This window comes from Felis catus, chromosome C1, assembly GCF_018350175.1.
Source record: "Felis catus isolate Fca126 chromosome C1, F.catus_Fca126_mat1.0, whole genome shotgun sequence".
NCBI lineage: Eukaryota > Metazoa > Chordata > Mammalia > Carnivora > Felidae > Felis > Felis catus.
The window spans coordinates 8,868,723-8,889,296 of NC_058375.1; the positions used below are offsets into that span (position 1 = coordinate 8,868,723).

At 49.3% G+C, this 20,574-nt stretch overlaps 1 protein-coding gene across 5 annotated transcripts in view; it reads left to right on the plus strand.

The window, feature by feature from the left end:
- TNFRSF8 (TNF receptor superfamily member 8) overlaps positions 1-20,574 on the plus strand; it is a 79,334-nt gene that overhangs the window by 27,184 nt on the left and 31,576 nt on the right. For all 5 annotated transcript variants that reach the window (XM_045035112.1, XM_045035111.1, XM_023258136.2 and 2 more), the window contains 5 exons: positions 3,320-3,472; positions 7,040-7,133; positions 7,496-7,659; positions 9,902-10,006; positions 17,283-17,435. In XM_045035112.1, coding sequence (XP_044891047.1) covers positions 3,320-3,472; positions 7,040-7,133; positions 7,496-7,659; positions 9,902-10,006; positions 17,283-17,435 — 669 coding nt within the window. The remainder of the gene's footprint in view (positions 1-3,319; positions 3,473-7,039; positions 7,134-7,495; positions 7,660-9,901; positions 10,007-17,282; positions 17,436-20,574) is intronic.

Consider the following 20,574-nt stretch of genomic DNA (forward strand, 5'->3'; position numbering starts at 1 on the left):
CAAACTCATGAACCATGAGATCATGACCTGAGCCGAAGCCAGAGGTTTAACCGACAGAGCCGCCAAGGCACCCTCTGCTCTAGAAAGTTCCTACACGTAGAATCATAACATATTTATCTTTTGTGACGGCCTCATTTCACTTAGCATAATGTCTTCAAGGCACTGTATCACGTGTCCGAAGCTCCTTCCTTTCCAAGGTTGACTAATATTCCATTGGACGGATCTACCCCATTTGGTTTATCCATTCGTGCCGATGAACACTTGGGGTGCTTCTGCCTGTCAGCTATTGTGAATACGGCTGCTGCATACCTGAGTCTACAAATGTCTGTTCAGGTCTCTGGTGTCAGTTCTTTTGGGTATACTTAGCAGTGGAACGGCTGGATCATGTGGTAATCCTGAGTGTTACTTTTGAAACTGATTTTAGGAGTCTGAGGACCTGGGTGGGAGGCCGAGTGCAGCCAGAGATGGGTGTCGTCCTTGCTGGAGCAGAGATCTGCCTTCCCTTCTGTGAGATCGTCATTACCAGAGCTCCTGTGGCTGCAGAGAGATGTACCCACTCCCGGGGTCTCTACCGATTTCCACTGGGTCTGCCTGCCCGAAAGTTAGCCAGTCCAGCACCTTTCCCGCCTTTGTTCAGGCTTGTGATAATTATGTTTGGCTACTACTCTGGGGTTTAAAACCTTTTTTTTAAGTAGGCTTTACGCCAAGCGCAGAGCCCAGTGCGGGCCTTGAACTCATGATCCTGAGACCAGGACCTGAGCTGAGATCAAAATCAACCAAGCCACCCACGGTTTTACATGAATTTAACAGGGGTGTCCACTGTTTGTCCTCAGCCGGCCTGCCTCTCTCTTAGATTTTCTACAATTCTCAGGATTTGATTCTCTCCTCAGTACTGCTTCTGGGGTGCAGGCGAGAGTTAGGGGCTACAACAGTGCAACCACAGCAAGGAAGAGAGAGATGATAGAGCCTCCTGCGATGGTTTTAGGGGCCAGGCCTGGGAGAAGCCCTTATCATTTCTGTCCACGTCCCATTGCCAGAATGCCACCATATGACCCAAACCAAACTGCAAGGGAGGCTGGGAAATGTAGTCTTTCTGTGAGCCCACTTGAATTGGTGAACACAATGTTGTGCCCAGGGGGTTTCTTTTTATGGCTTCCGTTTCCTTTGTGCCCTTCCTTGAGCTCCAGGGGATTCTGTTTTATAGCTGCCAATTCCTGAGAATATTAATTGTACTGATTCTAACAGCTCGTTCTGTTTTTGTTGTTGTTGCTTTGTTTTTTGTTTTCTATTACCTGCTTTCTCAAGAGTTTTTTTGAGCTTGGAGGTCTTTTTGCTTGGTGCTGGTTTTCTCTCATGGGTGGTGACCCCTAGTTCTGCACATCCTATCTGATGACCAGTGGGAGGGGTTCTGTTAAGTGGCTGATCTTCTGGGTCTGCAGGCTCCCTTCTTCCCAGGTATGACCAGCCAGGGCACTGTCCCGTTACCTCCCCTGAGAGTCTCCTGGGGGAGATGCTTGGCTTCTGGGTCTGTGGCATCAGTGGATGAGAAGTGTGGGGAGACCCCCTGGGGCACTCCCCATCGGCTTCCCTGGGGCCTGCCCCTGCCCTCACCCACTTGGAGACTGGAGTACCCCACCCCAGAGCCGCTCCCAGAGTAATCCTCTTGGGTATATTCTGGGCTTTGGTCTCCTTCTTCCATGCGATCCCATCTGCCTTCCATATTCTAGGAAGTCTTCATTGCTGGTTGACCAAGGATGCCCTGTGTTGCTTTGCAGGGATGTGTGCATTTGTTAATTACTTATACCGGTGATTTTTTTTTCTCTTGAGATCAAATTCACCATTGTTTTCTTTTAAATTCATTTTATACATACTTTTTTTTTTTTCAACGTTTATTTATTTTTGGGACAGAGAGAGACAGAACATGAACGGGGGAGGGGCAGAGAGAGAGGGAGACACAGAATCGGAAACAGGCTCCAGGCTCTGAGCCATCAGCCCAGAGCCCGACGCGGGGCTCGAACTCACGGACCGCAAGATCGTGACCTGGCTGAAGTCGGACGCTTACCCGACTGCACCACCCAGGCGCCCCTAAATTCATTTTAATTATACTCTTTGCTTATTTATTTGTTTTTGAAATAAGTTCTACGCCAAACATGGGTCTTGAACTCATGACCCTGAGATAGTCACATGACCTGCCAACTGAGCCAGCCAGGAGTTGGTAAAATTCACCATTTTAAAGTGTGCAATACAGTATTTATTTATTTTTTTTAATTCACAATGTGGCACCACCACCACTATCTGATTTCAGAGCATTTTCGCCTCCCCCAAAAGAAACCCCTTCTCTCCCAATTCACTCCTTCTTCCATGCCCTTACAGTGACTCATCTACATTGTGTCTCTATGGATTTGCCTACTCTGGGCATTTCATAGAAATGGAATCATGCAATATGTAGGTTTTCATGACTGGCTTCTTTCACTTTGCAGTGTTTTCAAGGTTCATTATGTTGTAGTACCAGTCATTCCTTCTTTTCTTTTCTTACTGTAGTGCTCATTTATTTATTTGAGAGAGAGCGAGAGAGAGAGAGAGAGAGCGAGCAGGGGTGGGGTAGAGAGACAGGGAGAGAGAATCCAGAGCAGGCTCTTTGCTGACTCAGTGCCCAATCCCACAAACCTGTGAGATCCTGACCTGAGCCAAAATCAAGAGTCTGATGCTTAACTGACTGAGCCACACAGGCACCCCCTGGGTCATTGCTTTTCACAGCTGAACAATATTCCTTTGTATGGACACACCACGTTTTGTTTATCCATTCATCGGTTCATGGACATTTGGGTTATATCTACTTTTGGCTGTTATAAACAATACTGCTGTGATCATTGGATTTAGGGCTCTCCTCCCTAACCATGACAACCACTGATCTTTTTAGACCACTGTCTTTGTAGTTTGTTTTTTCCTGAACGTCGTGGAGTTGGAATCACACAGCATGTAGCCTTTTCAGATTGACTTCTTTCACTTAGCAATATGCACTCAAGGTTTCTCCGTGTCTTTTTTGCCCATTTTAATGGGGTCATGAATTTGTTTTTAATATGATGGTAATGACATCTGGGGATATGAGCGGGGAGTGGAGGCTGCCTCATAGGCCCCACCTGCCATCTTGCCTTCGTTGCAAGAACCCTCTGGAAAGAAGGGCCGGGTGTGCGGGCTCCCTGCCCGAGGGGAGGCCAGAATGATGTCTTGTCTCACGTGCCAGGCTGTCCCTGAGGGGTCCCTGGATCCCTTCCCCGGTCCTCCCTCTGCCTCCCATGCCCGTCTCTGTGTCCCTTAGACGATCTTGTGGAGAAGATGCCGTGCTCAGGGAACTCCTCCCGCGTCTGTGAGTGCCGCACTGGCACGTTCTGTGCCACATCAGCCACCAACTCCTGTGCCCGCTGCATCCCCCACACCGTCTGCCCGAAAGGGATGATTGTCAAGGTCCAGGGTAAGTATCCCCACCCTCAGCCCAGCACCAAGACCTGTGCCAAGCTGTACCCCGCCTCCACCACCGTCCCAGATCTCCAAATGACCTCTGACCTTCTCCTTCCTCCTTCCTGTTGGACTGACATGTCTCCTTTCGAGATGCTGTGGGTGTACCATTTACTCAGAGCCCCCAGCCTCTTCCCTGCACTTTGGGTCCCAGGCTCAGAGAGACTCTGATGGCCTGAGACACAGGCCTGGCTGGAGGAGTGTTGGGTTAGTGGAGACTCGGGGCAGAAGTTCTCTGATGCCCGAAAAACAAGAGCAAAACTCGAGTCTTCCGTCCCGGGACTTTCCCAGGGTATTGGGGCTGTTTTTCCCAACTCACAATCGAGGCATTGGGAGTTAGAGGAGCTGAGAAACTCGGATTTCTTTTCCAACTTGCCGTGTGAGTTCAGGCACATGCTTTACCCTCTCTGAGCTTCTGATTTTGTGATAGTACAAGGAGGCCAAAAAGAGGTAAGAAAAGAGGTAAGGGCCACAGATCCGGTGCAGGTGGTATTGAGAGCACGTTTCAGAGGGAGGTTGGAGAATGGGTGGGCTTTGGACCATGGCCCACTAGTGGTGCCACAGCCACACGGGCTGGGAGGCTGCAGGGTGGAATCAGAGAGCTACGCCCATTAGGGAGAAAAGTGCCAACACTGAGCCCGTGACGCTCCTTCTCCTCAACTGGTCCTTTTCCAAAGCCCAGGCCTAGATTTTGCCCAGATTTTGCTCCCCAATTCTGTCTCCCGTTCTCACCCCCATTTCCTCCTGTCATTCCTTGCCCAGGGCTGACAGGCAGAGCCACTCTGCTTAACCAAATCTGATTTCTCTCTGCCTGTCTCTCTCACCCCCACACACCTGCCATAAAAACACTTCAGTATTTTCTCATTTCTACAGCGATAATGACATGATCCTTTGGCAAAAGAGAACAGGTGTTTGGAGGGATTTCTTTAATTCTGCTCCCGTTGGCATTTCTGGGCTGCTGGTTTATCGGGCTCCATGTCCGGGATCTATGAACAAAGAGAAACCCCAGGGGACTTGCCACTGTGTCCTTCCTAGGGTTCCAAGGGCTACCCTCTCCTCTCCACTGTTCAGAGCCTTCTTTGTTTCATACATATTTTTATCTGTATAAAGCACGTATATGCATGTTTTATACATGTGCCCGGGCGTTTAGCTGTCCTTAGTGGGAGAACTAGGGAAAAGGGCACCCAGTCCAGCTTCGCACGAGCAGTCTCCAGGACGTGACCCTGCACGCCACCCTGCGCCGTGTCCCCCTCCCTCCTCCAGGTCAGACTCCCGCCGGCCCCCTCCTTTCTTGGCCCCACTGGTCTGCTCACTTTCGGCTCCGTGGATGTGCGGTGCTTCTCACTCCTACCAGGCGTTTGTGCGTGGTGTCCCCTCAGCACATCTCTCCTCCTGCTCACTCGGTCACCTCCTGCTCAGCCTGGCCTCTCTGTCCACACCTCACTTCCTCAAGAGGAAGTGCCATGACTTGTGACAGGTCACATCTCTCATCACACGGAGTCCTTTTCCAACACGGATGTGAACACCGGTGTCTGTCTTGGTTCGATCAATGCTGGCCTCCCTCCCTGGGCCGTAGATGCGTGAGGGCCGAGGTCATCTATCTCCCCATTGCCTGATCAAGGCCAGGCACAGAATCTTCTCTGCAGAGATCTATGCCGAAGGACGTGGGGGCCCCGGACAGCTCAGTGCTGCGGGTGGGTGGGGCTCAAATCTGGCCCAGTTCTCCCCGGGTCACACAAATGCTGTGCTGAGGGGCTTGCGGCAGTGTGCCACCTGCGAACAGGGCTGGGGGGGGGGGGGTGGAGTGGAAAATGCTCTGGGCTGGGCACCAGGTCCCCGGGGTATTGTTCGCCTGCAGCCGTGGGGCATGTTCCCACCCCATCCTGGACTTCAGTGTCCCATGTGGGAAATGTAAAGTTGCCACTAGACGGCCCTGGGGGACCTTCCAGCTCTGAAGCAATTGCATCTCTGCTAGCATCGGTTTAGAGTTCTGTTCCATCCAGGGCCCGTGGACCCGCTCCAGAAAGGAGGCCCTGTTTTGGTGGTGTTCCTGCGACTGCCGCATGGTGGCGCCCGAGCCCCCCTTTGCTGCCCCTAGACCCCTGCTGCCCCTAGCGGTACCATTGGCCACATGCCTCCAGGGAGCTTTTAAAAGGTGGCCAGTTGCAGGCGTACAAAAATGTGAAACATCTCATTAATTATCGTTATGTTGCTTGTCTACCTCTGTAGTTTAGATATATTGGGTCACACACATTAAATTAATTTCACGTGTTTCTTTTTACTTTTTAAAAATTTATCTTTCTTTTTACTTTTTAAAAAGGGGTTACTTGGAAATTTAAAATGACAGCATGATTCACATCCTATTTCTGTGGGACACCGCTGCTGGCTGACTTCTGGGCTCCCACGTGGACGCTCCCAAGGGCAACTCTCCAGCTGCAAGATGGACACTAGTTTCCGCTTTAGCGTCAGCCGGTAGCTAAGCCGCATGAGGCAGCTTACATAGGTGTTCCCTCCTGAAATTTTCAAAACTCCGGAAAGTAGACGGAAGTATCCCCATTTTAGAACGGGGGAAATTGAGGTCCAGGGATGGCAGGTAAATCGCTCAAGACCACAGAGCAGGGAATGTCTGGGCTAGACTTTGAATGTCACACCCAGGCTTGTCACGCCAGCGCACTTGGAAATACGAGACACTTGAGCATTGTTCAGGCCCCCTCCACTGAAGCCTTCAGATCATAATCGCACACGTGGGACTGTTTCTAAGCAATGGGACAGAGATCTAGAAGGGGAAAAGGACACGCTGTTCATGGGGCGTTTACTCTGTATCACGCAGTGTGAAGGGCACAGTGAGGACATGTTAGAGGTGGCAGGCAAACTCAGATCCACCTGATGGAAAGTGCTACGTGTTTTTCCTCTTTACCGTGTTTGCACCCAGGATTCTTCAGGAGTCTTTGGGTTGCACGTAACAAAATCTCAAATTTTTTGGCTGATGTAACTGCAAAGTCTGGGCTGGCTCTGGGTAGTATCAGGCATGGCTGGATCCAGGAGCCCTGTCTTTACCTATTTGTCACCTCTGCTCCGCCAGATCCAAGCTTGCTTCCTACCCAAACCCAGTAGAAAGACGGTTTCTCCTTCCTGCAATTTCAACAGCCATAATTGAAACCACGATATTGTACCTCATGGGCGTGGCTGGGGTCACGTGCCCACCGCTGAACCAGCCCCTTGGGGTCAGAGGAATCAAAGGGATTGATTGGTCCAAAGTCGTCTGGGTTTACTCCTGGGAGGGTAGGGTGGTGAGTCGGCCTCAGCCCCGTGCACAGATGCTGAGACTGGGGAGAGTGTTCCGGGGAGAATCGGGATGCCTTAGCCCGAGGGGGAAGGGGTGCTGGGCAGGCACAAACACCAGATGGCCGCTGCGTTTTCCAAGCACCTCATTCCGAACTGTGGGTCGTGGTGGGAAAGAATCTGTTCCTGGAGCCCCCAAGCTCCTCGGTAGCACATCTGTCCACCTTGTGATCCCCTGCAGGCACAGCACAGATGGATACTGTGTGTGAGCGGCCTTCCCCGGTGACCAGCCCTGACCTCGGCACGGGCCCAGAAGACTGCCAGGCGCCCACCAGGTGACTCCCGGCCCTCTCCCTTCCAGCTGAATGTGGCGTGGGGCTGTCCCAGCCCCCAGGATGCCCAGAGCACAGCTGGGCTGTGGTGTGGGTGGGGTTTGGCCCAGGGTATCAGGACTCCAGGGTGCCTCTCTGTCGACCCAGCAGTCGCTTGACCCCCACCGTGTGCCGAGTGTTGCCCGAGCGCACGAGAGAAGGTCTAGACAGCACAGCCGTGGCTCCCCGGAGCGGACGGTGGGGCTGCCAGAGGCTGTGGGCTGAGGGGCCAGGAACCCCTTTGCTGTGGAAGCGGTTACCCCTGAGCACAGACCTCCCTGCGTCATCAGGAGGGTTGGCAGTGCCCTTTCCGGCTTCTTTCTCAGCGACACCAGCGCCCAGGCCGGGCCCCTGGTGACCTCCTCAGTGAGCTCCGGTGCCAGGACCACGCTCCTTGGAGGGGGCACTGCCATCACCCCCGAAGATGATTCCAAAAAGACGGGGGCCCCCGGCTCTCCGTCCTCTGTGAGGAAGCCCAGTCCAGATCCAGGTAATTTCTCGAGAAGCTTTGGGTTGTCTCCCAGGGCAATGGCGTCTCACTGGCAGGCGACCTGTGTGTGGCCTTCCCCTGGGCAGGTGGGTCTCTCCTGGTCCAGGGAGAAGAGGGTCTCTAGGTCCCTTGGGGCTGCAGGCTTCGAGGGCCAGAGGGGATAAAGGAAGAAGTCGTTCATTTGACAGCTTAGTGCCTGCTGTGTGCCAGACACCGAGGTCCTGGCAAAGGAGCAGGTGTGGATACGACGCCCTCCTGGTCCCTGTGGTGACGGGTTGGGGTCCTCAGTTCCCTCCTGTTTATCGATGACCAGCCTTCTGTTGTATGGGTGCATACACCGTGTATATCCAGTAGGGTTTGGATTTGGGTTGTTTCCACTTTTGGCTACAGTTAACAGTGATAAACAAGTCTTTGTTTTCATGTCTCTAGGGTTTGTTCCGTTTTAACTGAAACTTTCTTTTAAGTGCGTTAATTTATTTTGAGAGAGAGCACGGGGGAGGGGCATAGAGAGTGGGAGACAGACAATCCCAAGCAGGCTCTATGCTGTCAGTATAGATCCCGATGTGGGGCTCCATCCCAAGAACCATGAGATCAGGACCTGAGCCAAAACCAACAGTCTCTGCTCAACCAACAGAGCCACCCGGGTGCCCCGCTAAAGAGGTGTCCCTAATTTTAAAGTCATCACATGGGTCCATCTTTTCTCTTTATGTCCTGCCTTGTGTTCGCTGAAGTCTCCACTGAAGTCTCAAAGACATCCTGCATTACTCTCTAGGATCATTACTGTTTTGCCTTTCACGTTTAGATCCGCTGTCTGCCTACCTTTTGTTTGTGGCGGAGGCAGCGGTCATGTTGCAAGAGGCCGCATGGATATGCAGTTGAACCAACGCCTTTTATCGAACAAATTGTCCTTTCCCCGCTGATTTGCCTGCCATCTTTGGGGTAAATCTAAGGTCCATAGGTGCCTGGCTGTGATCCGGACTTCATATTCCTTTCCGTTCGTTGTCGTTTTGTCTGGTCTGTGTGGATGCTATGCGGTCTCGACTCCAGGAGATTTTCGGTATATGGTGGAACAACTTCCCCATCTCTGTTCTCCAGCCCTGCCCTGGCTCTTCTTGGTAATTTGCATCTCTGCATCGACTTTAGAATCAGCCTTTCACATTCCACAAAACGTCCCGTTGGGATTTTGATCGGGATTGCGCTGAATCTGTGGATCAGATTAGAGAGAATCCATATTTTTATAGCATCAAGTACACGGGAAAGCCGTATGTTTATTCAGGCGGGCTGTCTGTCTGTCTGTCTGTCTGTCTGTATTTATTTATTTATTTATTTATTTGAGGCCCCACTTTCACGGTCTGTATTCGTACTGAAAATCAAGATTGGCCGTCTTTATTTTTATGTATTTAATTTTACTTAGGTCAGCTGAACTTCTCTCTCCCAATGATGTTTTATTAGTTTCCATGTAGAACGATTTACATCTTTGTGTTAGATTTCTAGGTATTTGATGTTTCTGATGATGATGACAGTGGTATTGTATTTTTAATATTGCGGGTTGTAAGTCTTCATTTTTAGTATTGTTTTGAACCGTGTGAGTAGTCAGTATGTGACAGCTTAACCTGTCACAATAGCAGTCTCATAGGGTTCAACCCAAATGTATAGACACTCAGCTGAGTTTGATGTAATAACATTATATCCAGTTACCTTGCTAAACTCACTGTGAGTCCTAATAACGTATCTGCCGATTCTTTTGTGTAATCTGTGCACCTAATGATGTCATCTGTCCCTGGCAGCCTGGTGTCTTCCTCTCCTGGCCTCACTTCTTTTCTCTCCTTTCCTTGCCTTACTGCCTCGCCTGGGACCCCAGGGCCACACTGAGCGGAAGCTGTGGTAGTCGGCATCCTTGCCTCGTGGCTGATCTCAGAGGGAAGTGGCCCCAGGGTTTTGAGGAGGGTGGTGACATGGTGGGGCTGGGGAGAGGGCTCTGGCATAGTGGCAATGATGGATCTCAGAGGGAAGGGCCTGGAAGCAGAGGGGCATTTCAGAGGGAGTCAGTGTTCTTTTCCTGTGTGGCTGTAGACACATTCCTTCCCTCTCTGGGCATCAGGACTCCCTCTGCAGATTGATCTGACACGTGAGGAGTCTGGGTGCCAGCCTTGGAGCTGGTGGTGGCGACTGGGTGAAGAGGTGGTGGTGAATGGGGCCTCTGCCAAGGTGGCCTGGGCTGGAGCTTGTCTGCTTCTTCCAGGGCTGCCGTGCCCCCAGGGGTCACCTGACTGCAGGAAGCAGTGTGAGCCCGACTACTACCTGGACAAGGATGGCCGCTGCACGGCCTGTGTGAGCTGTGCTCGAGGTAAGGGCTGTGTTCTCCTCTCCAGGGGCTACTTCTCAGTATGGGGTCCGTGGCGGGCGGGGGGTAGCAGAGAAGGTAGGGAGCATCAAGATTTGCTGCCTGGACTCTAGGTTGGCCCCTTGGTGCCTCAGTTTCCCCCTCTGGATTTGTGGGTTGTTATCAGACATGATGTTTTGCATCCGTTTTCAGAGAGACTTAGTTAACCCGTTTCCTCAAGGGAGGGACTCACATTCATTGAGTTCAATCTTCACAAGACTCCTAGGAGAAGAGTTTATGTTTCTTTTTTTAAGTAATCTCTGCCCAATGTGGGTCTCAAACTCATGACCCTGAGATCAAGGGTCGCACGCTCTACAGACTGAGCCAGCCAGGCACCCCGAAGGTTCTTTTCTCATCCCCGCTTTCCAGTGAGGTAGGCTTAGGGAGGTTAAGGGCCTTTGCAAAGTTACAGAAGTCCGGTAAGTGGCAGATCTGGAGTTTGAGCTGTGGTCTGACACCAGGAGCTGTGTTCTTTGCCTGCGACCACAAGTGCTTCCAGGAGATTCTTCCAATGAGCACTTTCATTGTTAATTTCTTATTATGGTGAGTGAATGTGGTTTGTGAGCTCTCTGGTGTTTGTTTTGTTTTGTGCGGGTTTTTTGTGAGGTGGGGCTGGGAAATTTGTTGAGATTTCTTGTGCCCTAATAAATGTGGATATTTTTAAAGCCTATTTTTAGTGTGTTTGGAGAAAAATGTGTTTTGTGTACAAAATTCTCTACATACCTATTGGATCAAGCTTGTTAATTGTGTTTTTCAAATAATATGCATTCTTTTCAACAAATTTTTTTTGAGTTTATTTTTTTCAGTAACCTCAACACCCAACGTGGGGCTTGAACTCACGACCCCCGAGATCAAGAGTCTCATGCTCTTCCAACTGAGCCAGCCAGGCATGCCCCTAGATAATATGCTTTTTTTTTTATTCTCACTTATATTTGTCTCCTTCCCAAAGGTTGATGTCAGAGATAGATGTGTTAAAATCCATCTTGCCTATACTTTTTTTCATCAGATTTTCATTGTCTCCATTTATTTTTTCTCTCTATATGTCAAAGCTATATTTTTAGGTATAGTGTTTATGAATATTGTGTTTTCTTGGTGGGTTGGACCTTTTGTCAGCGTGAAATATACCTCTTTAATCCTTATAAAGAATGCCTTAATTCCAGTTTCATTTGATATTAATATTGCCATTCTTCTTTGCGTTAGCATTTCTCTGATGTATCTTTTGAGTTTTTAAAATTAATGACAGTGTTGTATGAAATGAAAGTTATAGGCATTCATTATGAAAAATTTGAGCAATACAGAAGTGTAAGGAAGAAGGCCAACTCTGCCCATTCCCCATCATTGGATGTCTGACTGACACGTCTCTGTGTATATATAGGGAGAGACGGAGAATGGGAAGATTCATAGCCAGCCAGACTGTACACACATGGAGAATAGGGATTTAAAAAAATTTTTTTAATTTTTTTTTTCAATGTTTATTTATTTTTGGGACAGAGAGAGACAGAGCATGAACAGGGGAGGGGCAGAGAGAGAGAGGGAGACACAGAATCGGAAACAGGCTCCAGGCTCTGAGCCATCAGCCCAAAGCCTGACGCGGGGCTCGAACTCACGGACCGAGAGATCGTGACCTGGCTGAAGTCGGACGCTTAACCGACTGCGCCACCCAGGCGCCCCTAAAAAAATTTTTTTAATATTTTATGTTTTTTTTGAAAGAGAGAGCGCAAGTGGGGGAGGGACAGAGAGTGAGACACAGAATCCAAAGCAGGCTCCAGGCTTAGTGTCAGCACAGAGCCTGAGGTGGGGCTCAAACCCACAAGCCGTGAGATCATGACCTGAGCAGAAGTCAGACGCCCAACCCACTGAGTCACCCAGGCATCCTGAGAATAGGGATTTTTAAGAAGTTGGGATCATACTGTTTATAACATTCAAGTGATTGATTACATTTTCTTTTATTTAAACGTATCAGAAGAAGAAGAAAGTAAAACAAAATGATCACAAGAGACAGCACTTTGTAAATAAAACCCTCTAGGGTCCCTGGGGGGCTCAGTCGGTTAAGCATCCGACTTGATTTCAGCTCAGGTCATGATCTCTTTGTGAGATTGAGCCCTGCGTTGGCCTCTGCGCTGACAGCATGGAGCCTGCTTGGGATTCTTTCTCTCCCTCTCTCTCTGCCCCTCCCCTGCTTATGCTCTCTCTCTCCAAATAAATAAACATTTAAAAAAAAAAAAACACCTCTAACATTAAGAAGAGGTGTTAAAAATCAAGAAGCAGCTAGGAATCATTTAAGGAACAACTATGTCTCAAGGTAAAGTTATGTTCTGTTTGTTTCAGATTTTTGATGGGATATTGTAGATTGGCTTCCTGTCACAAAAAATGAAGTAATTAGCTTGTCACCTCCTTGTCCTCTTCCTGACTTTTATTACTTACGTATTTTTTTTACATTGTTACTGCCTGTGGCATTTATATTCTTTTTCTGTAACCCTCAGTCCCTTGGCATGTTAGTATTAGTTTGCTATTTAAACTTATTCACTGTGCGTTATGAGCACATTGACCACAGCTTCTCCATTCCTGATTTTCTCATTTTGATTTATTGATTGGTTAGTTAGATTTCACTGACCTTGGGCTTTATCAGTAAGGACTCATCTTTGCACATCCCTCAGAGGATTCTTTTATGTTTGAGAATGTTTCTTGCCTTTATATTCCAATGACAACCTGGGCAGATATATGATTATTCCTGGGACCTGTGTTCTCCAGAACTTTGTAGACATTGGTGCATTGTCTTCTCATGGTGAATATTGCTGGGGAGGGGTCTGCTCTCTGCCTTCTTTCTCCTTTGTAGGCGACTGCAAGAACAATTCTTTCTTTATCCTTAATGATAAAAAACTTTGAACCAGACTGTGCCTTGATATTAATTGTTTGGAAATAATTCTGGAATGTCTTTTTTTTTTAAGTTTTTACTTATTTAAATAATCTCTACACCCAACCCGCAGCACCTGTAGCCCCAAGATCAAGAGTTGTATGCTCCACCGACTGAGCCAGACAGGCACCGCTGGAATGTCTTTTTTCTGTCTGCACGTTTAGTTCTTCCTTCATTTCAGGGAAATTGACCTGGAATTTAATTTCTTTTTTTTTAATTAATTTATTTATTTTGAGAGAGAGAGAGAGAGAGAGCGAGTGGGGGAGGGACAGAGGGGGAGGGAGGGGAAAATTCCAAGCAAGCTCTACCCCAGTGCAGAGCCCAGTGCAGAGCTCGTACCCATGAACTGTGAGTTCATGACCTGAGCCAAAATCAAGAGTTGGACTCTCAACCGAGTGAGGCACCCAGGCGCCCCTGGATTTTTATTTCTGCTAAATACATATCTCAATGTCAACTTTATGGACTCTAGTTATCCTTCCGTTTGATTGTGTTTGCCTTTCCTCCCTGTTTTATTTCATTGCATTAGTATCTTTGTCTCTTCACCTTGCATTCACAGATATTTTCTTGATCCTTTCTCCATGCTGTGGACTCTATTTTGTTTCTCATGTCTTCTGCTGCTTGCCTCCCAGCTGTCGCCAGGGCTCCTAAGACACTGCTAATTTATTTATTGGATATCTGTGCGGTGCATCTCAGTTTGCTTTCTTTAGCTCTCTAGTCTTCCTTCTTAGCCCATCCTTTTTGAAGATCAGCTTTTCTTTGAGCTTTTCCTTTGCCAAACTGCTATTCTTCTTAAGTTCCTTTATAGTGGGGAGCATGCTTGGGATGGCTTCTGTTTGTTTTAGACTGGGTTCTTTGTCTTTCCAAAATATACTTCTGTTTCTTTTAGATTTTCTATTTCTTTTCCTGTCTTCCCTGTCCTGGTACAGTGTGACTTCTCCTTACATTCCCCCCACCTCCCCACCTACCTCACTGGGCTCTACTTGGTCCTTTCTGTTCAGAGCTTCACTGGGGACCGAGTGTTACTTAAAAAAAAAAAATGCTGTAGTAAAATATACATAACATAAAATTTAGTGGCACTTAATACTGTGGTAAAATATACGCATGTAAAATGTATCATTTTGGCATTTTTAAGTGTCCTGTTTAGTGGCTTTAAGTGCATTCCCATTTTAGGGCAACAACCAACAATGTCTAGCTCCAACACTTGTTCTTTTGCCCCAACTGAAACTCGGTTCCCATTAAACACTAGCTCCTTGATGCCCCCTCCCCCACCAGCCTTTGGCAGCTCCCAGGCTACTCTCTGTCTCTGTGAATTTGACTACTCCAGGAAGTTCATATGAGTAGAATCATAACATATTTATCCTTTGTGACGGCCTCATTTCACTTAGCATAATGTCTTCAAGGCACTGTATCACGTGTCCGAAGCTCCTTCCTTTCCAAGGTTGACTAATATTCCATTGGACGGATCTACCCCATTTGGTTTATCCATTCGTGCCGATGAACACTTGGGGTGCTTCTGCCTGTCAGCTATTGTGAATACGGCTGCTGCATACCTGAGTCTACAAATGTCTGTTCAGGTCTCTGGTGTCAGTTCTTTTGGGTATACTTAGCAGTGGAACGGCTGGATCATGTGGTAATCCTGAGTGTTACTTTTGAAACTGATTTTAGGAGTCTGAGGACCTGGGTGGGAGGCCGAGTGCAGCCAGAGATGGGTGTCGTCCTTGCTGGAGCAGAGATCTGCCTTCCCTTCTGTGAGATCGTCATTACCAGAGCTCCTGTGGCTGCAGAGAGATGTACCCACTCCCGGGGTCTCTACCGATTTCCACTGGGTCTGCCTGCCCGAAAGTTAGCCAGTCCAGCACCTTTCCCGCCTTTGTTCAGGCTTGTGATAATTATGTTTGGCTACTACTCTGGGGTTTAAAACCTTTTTTTTAAGTAGGCTTTACGCCAAGCGCAGAGCCCAGTGCGGGCCTTGAACTCATGATCCTGAGACCAGGACCTGAGCTGAGATCAAAATCAACCAAGCCACCCACGGTTTTACATGAATTTAACAGGGGTGTCCACTGTTTGTCCTCAGCCGGCCTGCCTCTCTCTTAGATTTTCTACAATTCTCAGGATTTGATTCTCTCCTCAGTACTGCTTCTGGGGTGCAGGCGAGAGTTAGGGGCTACAACAGTGCAACCACAGCAAGGAAGAGAGAGATGATAGAGCCTCCTGCGATGGTTTTAGGGGCCAGGCCTGGGAGAAGCCCTTATCATTTCTGTCCACGTCCCATTGCCAGAATGCCACCATATGACCCAAACCAAACTGCAAGGGAGGCTGGGAAATGTAGTCTTTCTGTGAGCCCACTTGAATTGGTGAACACAATGTTGTGCCCAGGGGGTTTCTTTTTATGGCTTCCGTTTCCTTTGTGCCCTTCCTTGAGCTCCAGGGGATTCTGTTTTATAGCTGCCAATTCCTGAGAATATTAATTGTACTGATTCTAACAGCTCGTTCTGTTTTTGTTGTTGTTGCTTTGTTTTTTGTTTTCTATTACCTGCTTTCTCAAGAGTTTTTTTTGAGCTTGGAGGTCTTTTTGCTTGGTGCTGGTTTTCTCTCATGGGTGGTGACCCCTAGTTCTGCACATCCTATCTGATGACCAGTGGGAGGGGTTCTGTTAAGTGGCTGATCTTCTGGGTCTGCAGGCTCCCTTCTTCCCAGGTATGACCAGCCAGGGCACTGTCCCGTTACCTCCCCTGAGAGTCTCCAGGGGGAGATGCTTGGCTTCTGGGTCTGTGGCATCAGTGGATGAGAAGTGTGGGGAGACCCCCTGGGGCACTCCCCATCGGCTTCCCTGAGGCCTGCCCCTGCCCTCACCCACTTGGAGACTGGAGTACCCCACCCCAGAGCCGCTCCCAGAGTAATCCTCTTGGGTATATTCTGGGCTTTGGTCTCCTTCTTCCATGCGATCCTATCTGCCTTCCATATTCTAGGAAGTCTTCATTGCTGGTTGACCAAGGATGCCCTGTGTTGCTTTGCAGGGATGTGTGCATTTGTTAATTACTTATACCGGTGATTTTTTTTTCTCTTGAGATCAAATTCACCATTGTTTTCTTTTAAATTCATTTTAATTACACTCTTTGCTTATTTATTAGTTTCTGAAATAAGTTCTACGCCAAACATGGGTCTTGAACTCATGACCCTGAGATAAATAGTCACATGACCTGCCAACTGAGCCAGCCAGGAGTTGGTAAAATTCACCATTTTAAAGTGTGCAATACAGTATTTATTTATTTTTTTTAATTCACAATGTGGCACCACCACCACTATCTGATTTCAGAGCATTTTCGCCTCCCCCAAAAGAAACCCCTTCTCTCCCAATTCACTCCTTCTTCCATGCCCTTACAGTGACTCATCTACATTGTGTCTGTATGGATTTGCCTATTCTGGGCATTTCATCGAAATGGAATCATGCAATATGTAGGTTTTCATGACTGGCTTCTTTCACTTTGCAGTGTTTTCAAGGTTCATTATGTTGTAGTACCAGTCATTCCTTCTTTTCTTTTCTTATTGTAGTGCTCATTTATTTATTTGAGAGAGAGCGAGAGAGAGAGAGAGCGAGCAGGGGTGGGGTAGAGAGACAGGGAGAGAGAATCCAGAGCAGGCTCTTTGCTGACTCAGTGCCCAATCCCACAAACCTGTGAGACCCTGACCTGAGCCAAAATCAAGAGTCTGATGCTTAACTGACTGAGCCACACAGGCACCCCCTGGGTCATTGCTTTTCACAGCTGAATAATATTCCTTTGTATGGACACACCACGTTTTGTTTATCCACTCATCGGTTCATGGACATTTGGGTTATATCTACTTTTGGCTGTTATAAACAATACTGCTGTGATCATTGGATTTAGGGCTCTCCTCCCTAACCATGACAACCACTGATCTTTTTAGACCACTGTCTTTGTAGTTTGTTTTTTCCTGAACGTCGTGGAGTTGGAATCACACAGCATGTAGCCTTTTCAGATTGACTTCTTTCACTTAGCAATATGCACTCAAGGTTTCTCCGTGTCTTTTTTGCCCATTTTAATGGGGTCATGAATTTGTTTTTAATATGATGGTAATGACATCTGGGGATATGAGCGGGGAGTGGAGGCTGCCTCATAGGCCTCACCTGCCATCTTGCCTTCGTTGCAAGAACCCTCTGGAAAGAAGGGCCGGGTGTGCGGGCTCCCTGCCCGAGGGGAGGCCAGAATGATGTCTTGTCTCACGTGCCAGGCTGTCCCTGAGGGGTCCCTGGATCCCTTCCCCGGTCCTCCCTCTGCCTCCCATGCCCGTCTCTGTGTCCCTTAGACGATCTTGTGGAGAAGATGCCGTGCTCAGGGAACTCCTCCCGCGTCTGTGAGTGCCGCACTGGCACGTTCTGTGCCACATCAGCCACCAACTCCTGTGCCCGCTGCATCCCCCACACCGTCTGCCCGAAAGGGATGATTGTCAAGGTCCAGGGTAAGTATCCCCACCCTCAGCCCAGCACCAAGACCTGTGCCAAGCTGTACCCCGCCTCCACCACCGTCCCAGATCTCCAAATGACCTCTGACCTTCTCCTTCCTCCTTCCTGTTGGACTGACATGTCTCCTTTCGAGATGCTGTGGGTGTACCATTTACTCAGAGCCCCCAGCCTCTTCCCTGCACTTTGGGTCCCAGGCTCAGAGAGACTCTGATGGCCTGAGACACAGGCCTGGCTGGAGGAGTGTTGGGTTAGTGGAGACTCGGGGCAGAAGTTCTCTGATGCCCGAAAAACAAGAGCAAAACTCGAGTCTTCCGTCCCGGGACTTTCCCAGGGTATTGGGGCTGTTTTTCCCAACTCACAATCGAGGCATTGGGAGTTAGAGGAGCTGAGAAACTCGGATTTCTTTTCCAACTTGCCGTGTGAGTTCAGGCACATGCTTTACCCTCTCTGAGCTTCTGATTTTGTGATAGTACAAGGAGGCCAAAAAGAGGTAAGAAAAGAGGTAAGGGCCACAGATCCGGTGCAGGTGGTATTGAGAGCACGTTTCAGAGGGAGGTTGGAGAATGGGTGGGCTTTGGACCATGGCCCACTAGTGGTGCCACAGCCACACGGGCTGGGAGGCTGCAGGGTGGAATCAGAGAGCTACGCCCATTAGGGAGAAAAGTGCCAACACTGAGCCCGTGACGCTCCTTCTCCTCAACTGGTCCTTTTCCAAAGCCCAGGCCTAGATTTTGCCCAGATTTTGCTCCCCAATTCTGTCTCCCGTTCTCACCCCCATTTCCTCCTGTCATTCCTTGCCCAGGGCTGACAGGCAGAGCCACTCTGCTTAACCAAATCTGATTTCTCTCTGCCTGTCTCTCTCACCCCCACACACCTGCCATAAAAACACTTCAGTATTTTCTCATTTCTACAGCGATAATGACATGATCCTTTGGCAAAAGAGAACAGGTGTTTGGAGGGATTTCTTTAATTCTGCTCCCGTTGGCATTTCTGGGCTGCTGGTTTATCGGGCTCCATGTCCGGGATCTATGAACAAAGAGAAACCCCAGGGGACTTGCCACTGTGTCCTTCCTAGGGTTCCAAGGGCTACCCTCTCCTCTCCACTGTTCAGAGCCTTCTTTGTTTCATACATATTTTTATCTGTATAAAGCACGTATATGCATGTTTTATACATGTGCCCGGGCGTTTAGCTGTCCTTAGTGGGAGAACTAGGGAAAAGGGCACCCAGTCCAGCTTCGCACGAGCAGTCTCCAGGACGTGACCCTGCACGCCACCCTGCGCCGTGTCCCCCTCCCTCCTCCAGGTCAGACTCCCGCCGGCCCCCTCCTTTCTTGGCCCCACTGGTCTGCTCACTTTCGGCTCCGTGGATGTGCGGTGCTTCTCACTCCTACCAGGCGTTTGTGCGTGGTGTCCCCTCAGCACATCTCTCCTCCTGCTCACTCGGTCACCTCCTGCTCAGCCTGGCCTCTCTGTCCACACCTCACTTCCTCAAGAGGAAGTGCCATGACTTGTGACAGGTCACATCTCTCATCACACGGAGTCCTTTTCCAACACGGATGTGAACACCGGTGTCTGTCTTGGTTCGATCAACGCTGGCCTCCCTCCCTGGGCCGTAGATGCGTGAGGGCCGAGGTCATCTATCTCCCCATTGCCTGATCAAGGCCAGGCACAGAATCTTCTCTGCAGAGATCTATGCCGAAGGACGTGGGGGCCCCGGACAGCTCAGTGCTGCGGGTGGGTGGGGCTCAAATCTGGCCCAGTTCTCCCCGGGTCACACAAATGCTGTGCTGAGGGGCTTGCGGCAGTGTGCCACCTGCGAACAGGGCTGGGGGGGGGGGGGGGTGGAGTGGAAAATGCTCTGGGCTGGGCACCAGGTCCCCGGGGTATTGTTCGCCTGCAGCCGTGGGGCATGTTCCCACCCCATCCTGGACTTCAGTGTCCCATGTGGGAAATGTAAAGTTGCCACTAGACGGCCCTGGGGGACCTTCCAGCTCTGAAGCAATTGCATCTCTGCTAGCATCGGTTTAGAGTTCTGTTCCATCCAGGGCCCGTGGACCCGCTCCAGAAAGGAGGCCCTGTTTTGGTGGTGTTCCTGCGACTGCCGCATGGTGGCGCCCGAGCCCCCCTTTGCTGCCCCTAGACCCCTGCTGCCCCTAGCGGTACCATTGGCCACATGCCTCCAGGGAGCTTTTAAAAGGTGGCCAGTTGCAGGCGTACAAAAATGTGAAACATCTCATTAATTATCGTTATGTTGCTTGTCTACCTCTGTAGTTTAGATATATTGGGTCACACACATTAAATTAATTTCACGTGTTTCTTTTTACTTTTTAAAAATTTATCTTTCTTTTTACTTTTTAAAAAGGGGTTACTTGGAAATTTAAAATGACAGCATGATTCACATCCTATTTCTGTGGGACACCGCTGCTGGCTGACTTCTGGGCTCCCACGTGGACGCTCCCAAGGGCAACTCTCCAGCTGCAAGATGGACACTAGTTTCCGCTTTAGCGTCAGCCGGTAGCTAAGCCGCATGAGGCAGCTTACATAGGTGTTCCCTCCTGAAATTTTCAAAACTCCGGAAAGTAGACGGAAGTATCCCCATTTTAGAACGGGGGAAATTGAGGTCCAGGGATGGCAGGTAAATCGCTCAAGACCACAGAGCAGGGAATGTCTGGGCTAGACTTTGAATGTCACACCCAGGCTTGTCACGCCAGCGCACTTGGAAATACGAGACACTTGAGCATTGTTCAGGCCCCCTCCACTGAAGCCTTCAGATCATAATCGCACACGTGGGACTGTTTCTAAGCAATGGGACAGAGATCTAGAAGGGGAAAAGGACACGCTGTTCATGGGGCGTTTACTCTGTATCACGCAGTGTGAAGGGCACAGTGAGGACATGTTAGAGGTGGCAGGCAAACTCAGATCCACCTGATGGAAAGTGCTACGTGTTTTTCCTCTTTACCGTGTTTGCACCCAGGATTCTTCAGGAGTCTTTGGGTTGCACGTAACAAAATCTCAAATTTTTTGGCTGATGTAACTGCAAAGTCTGGGCTGGCTCTGGGTAGTATCAGGCATGGCTGGATCCAGGAGCCCTGTCTTTACCTATTTGTCACCTCTGCTCCGCCAGATCCAAGCTTG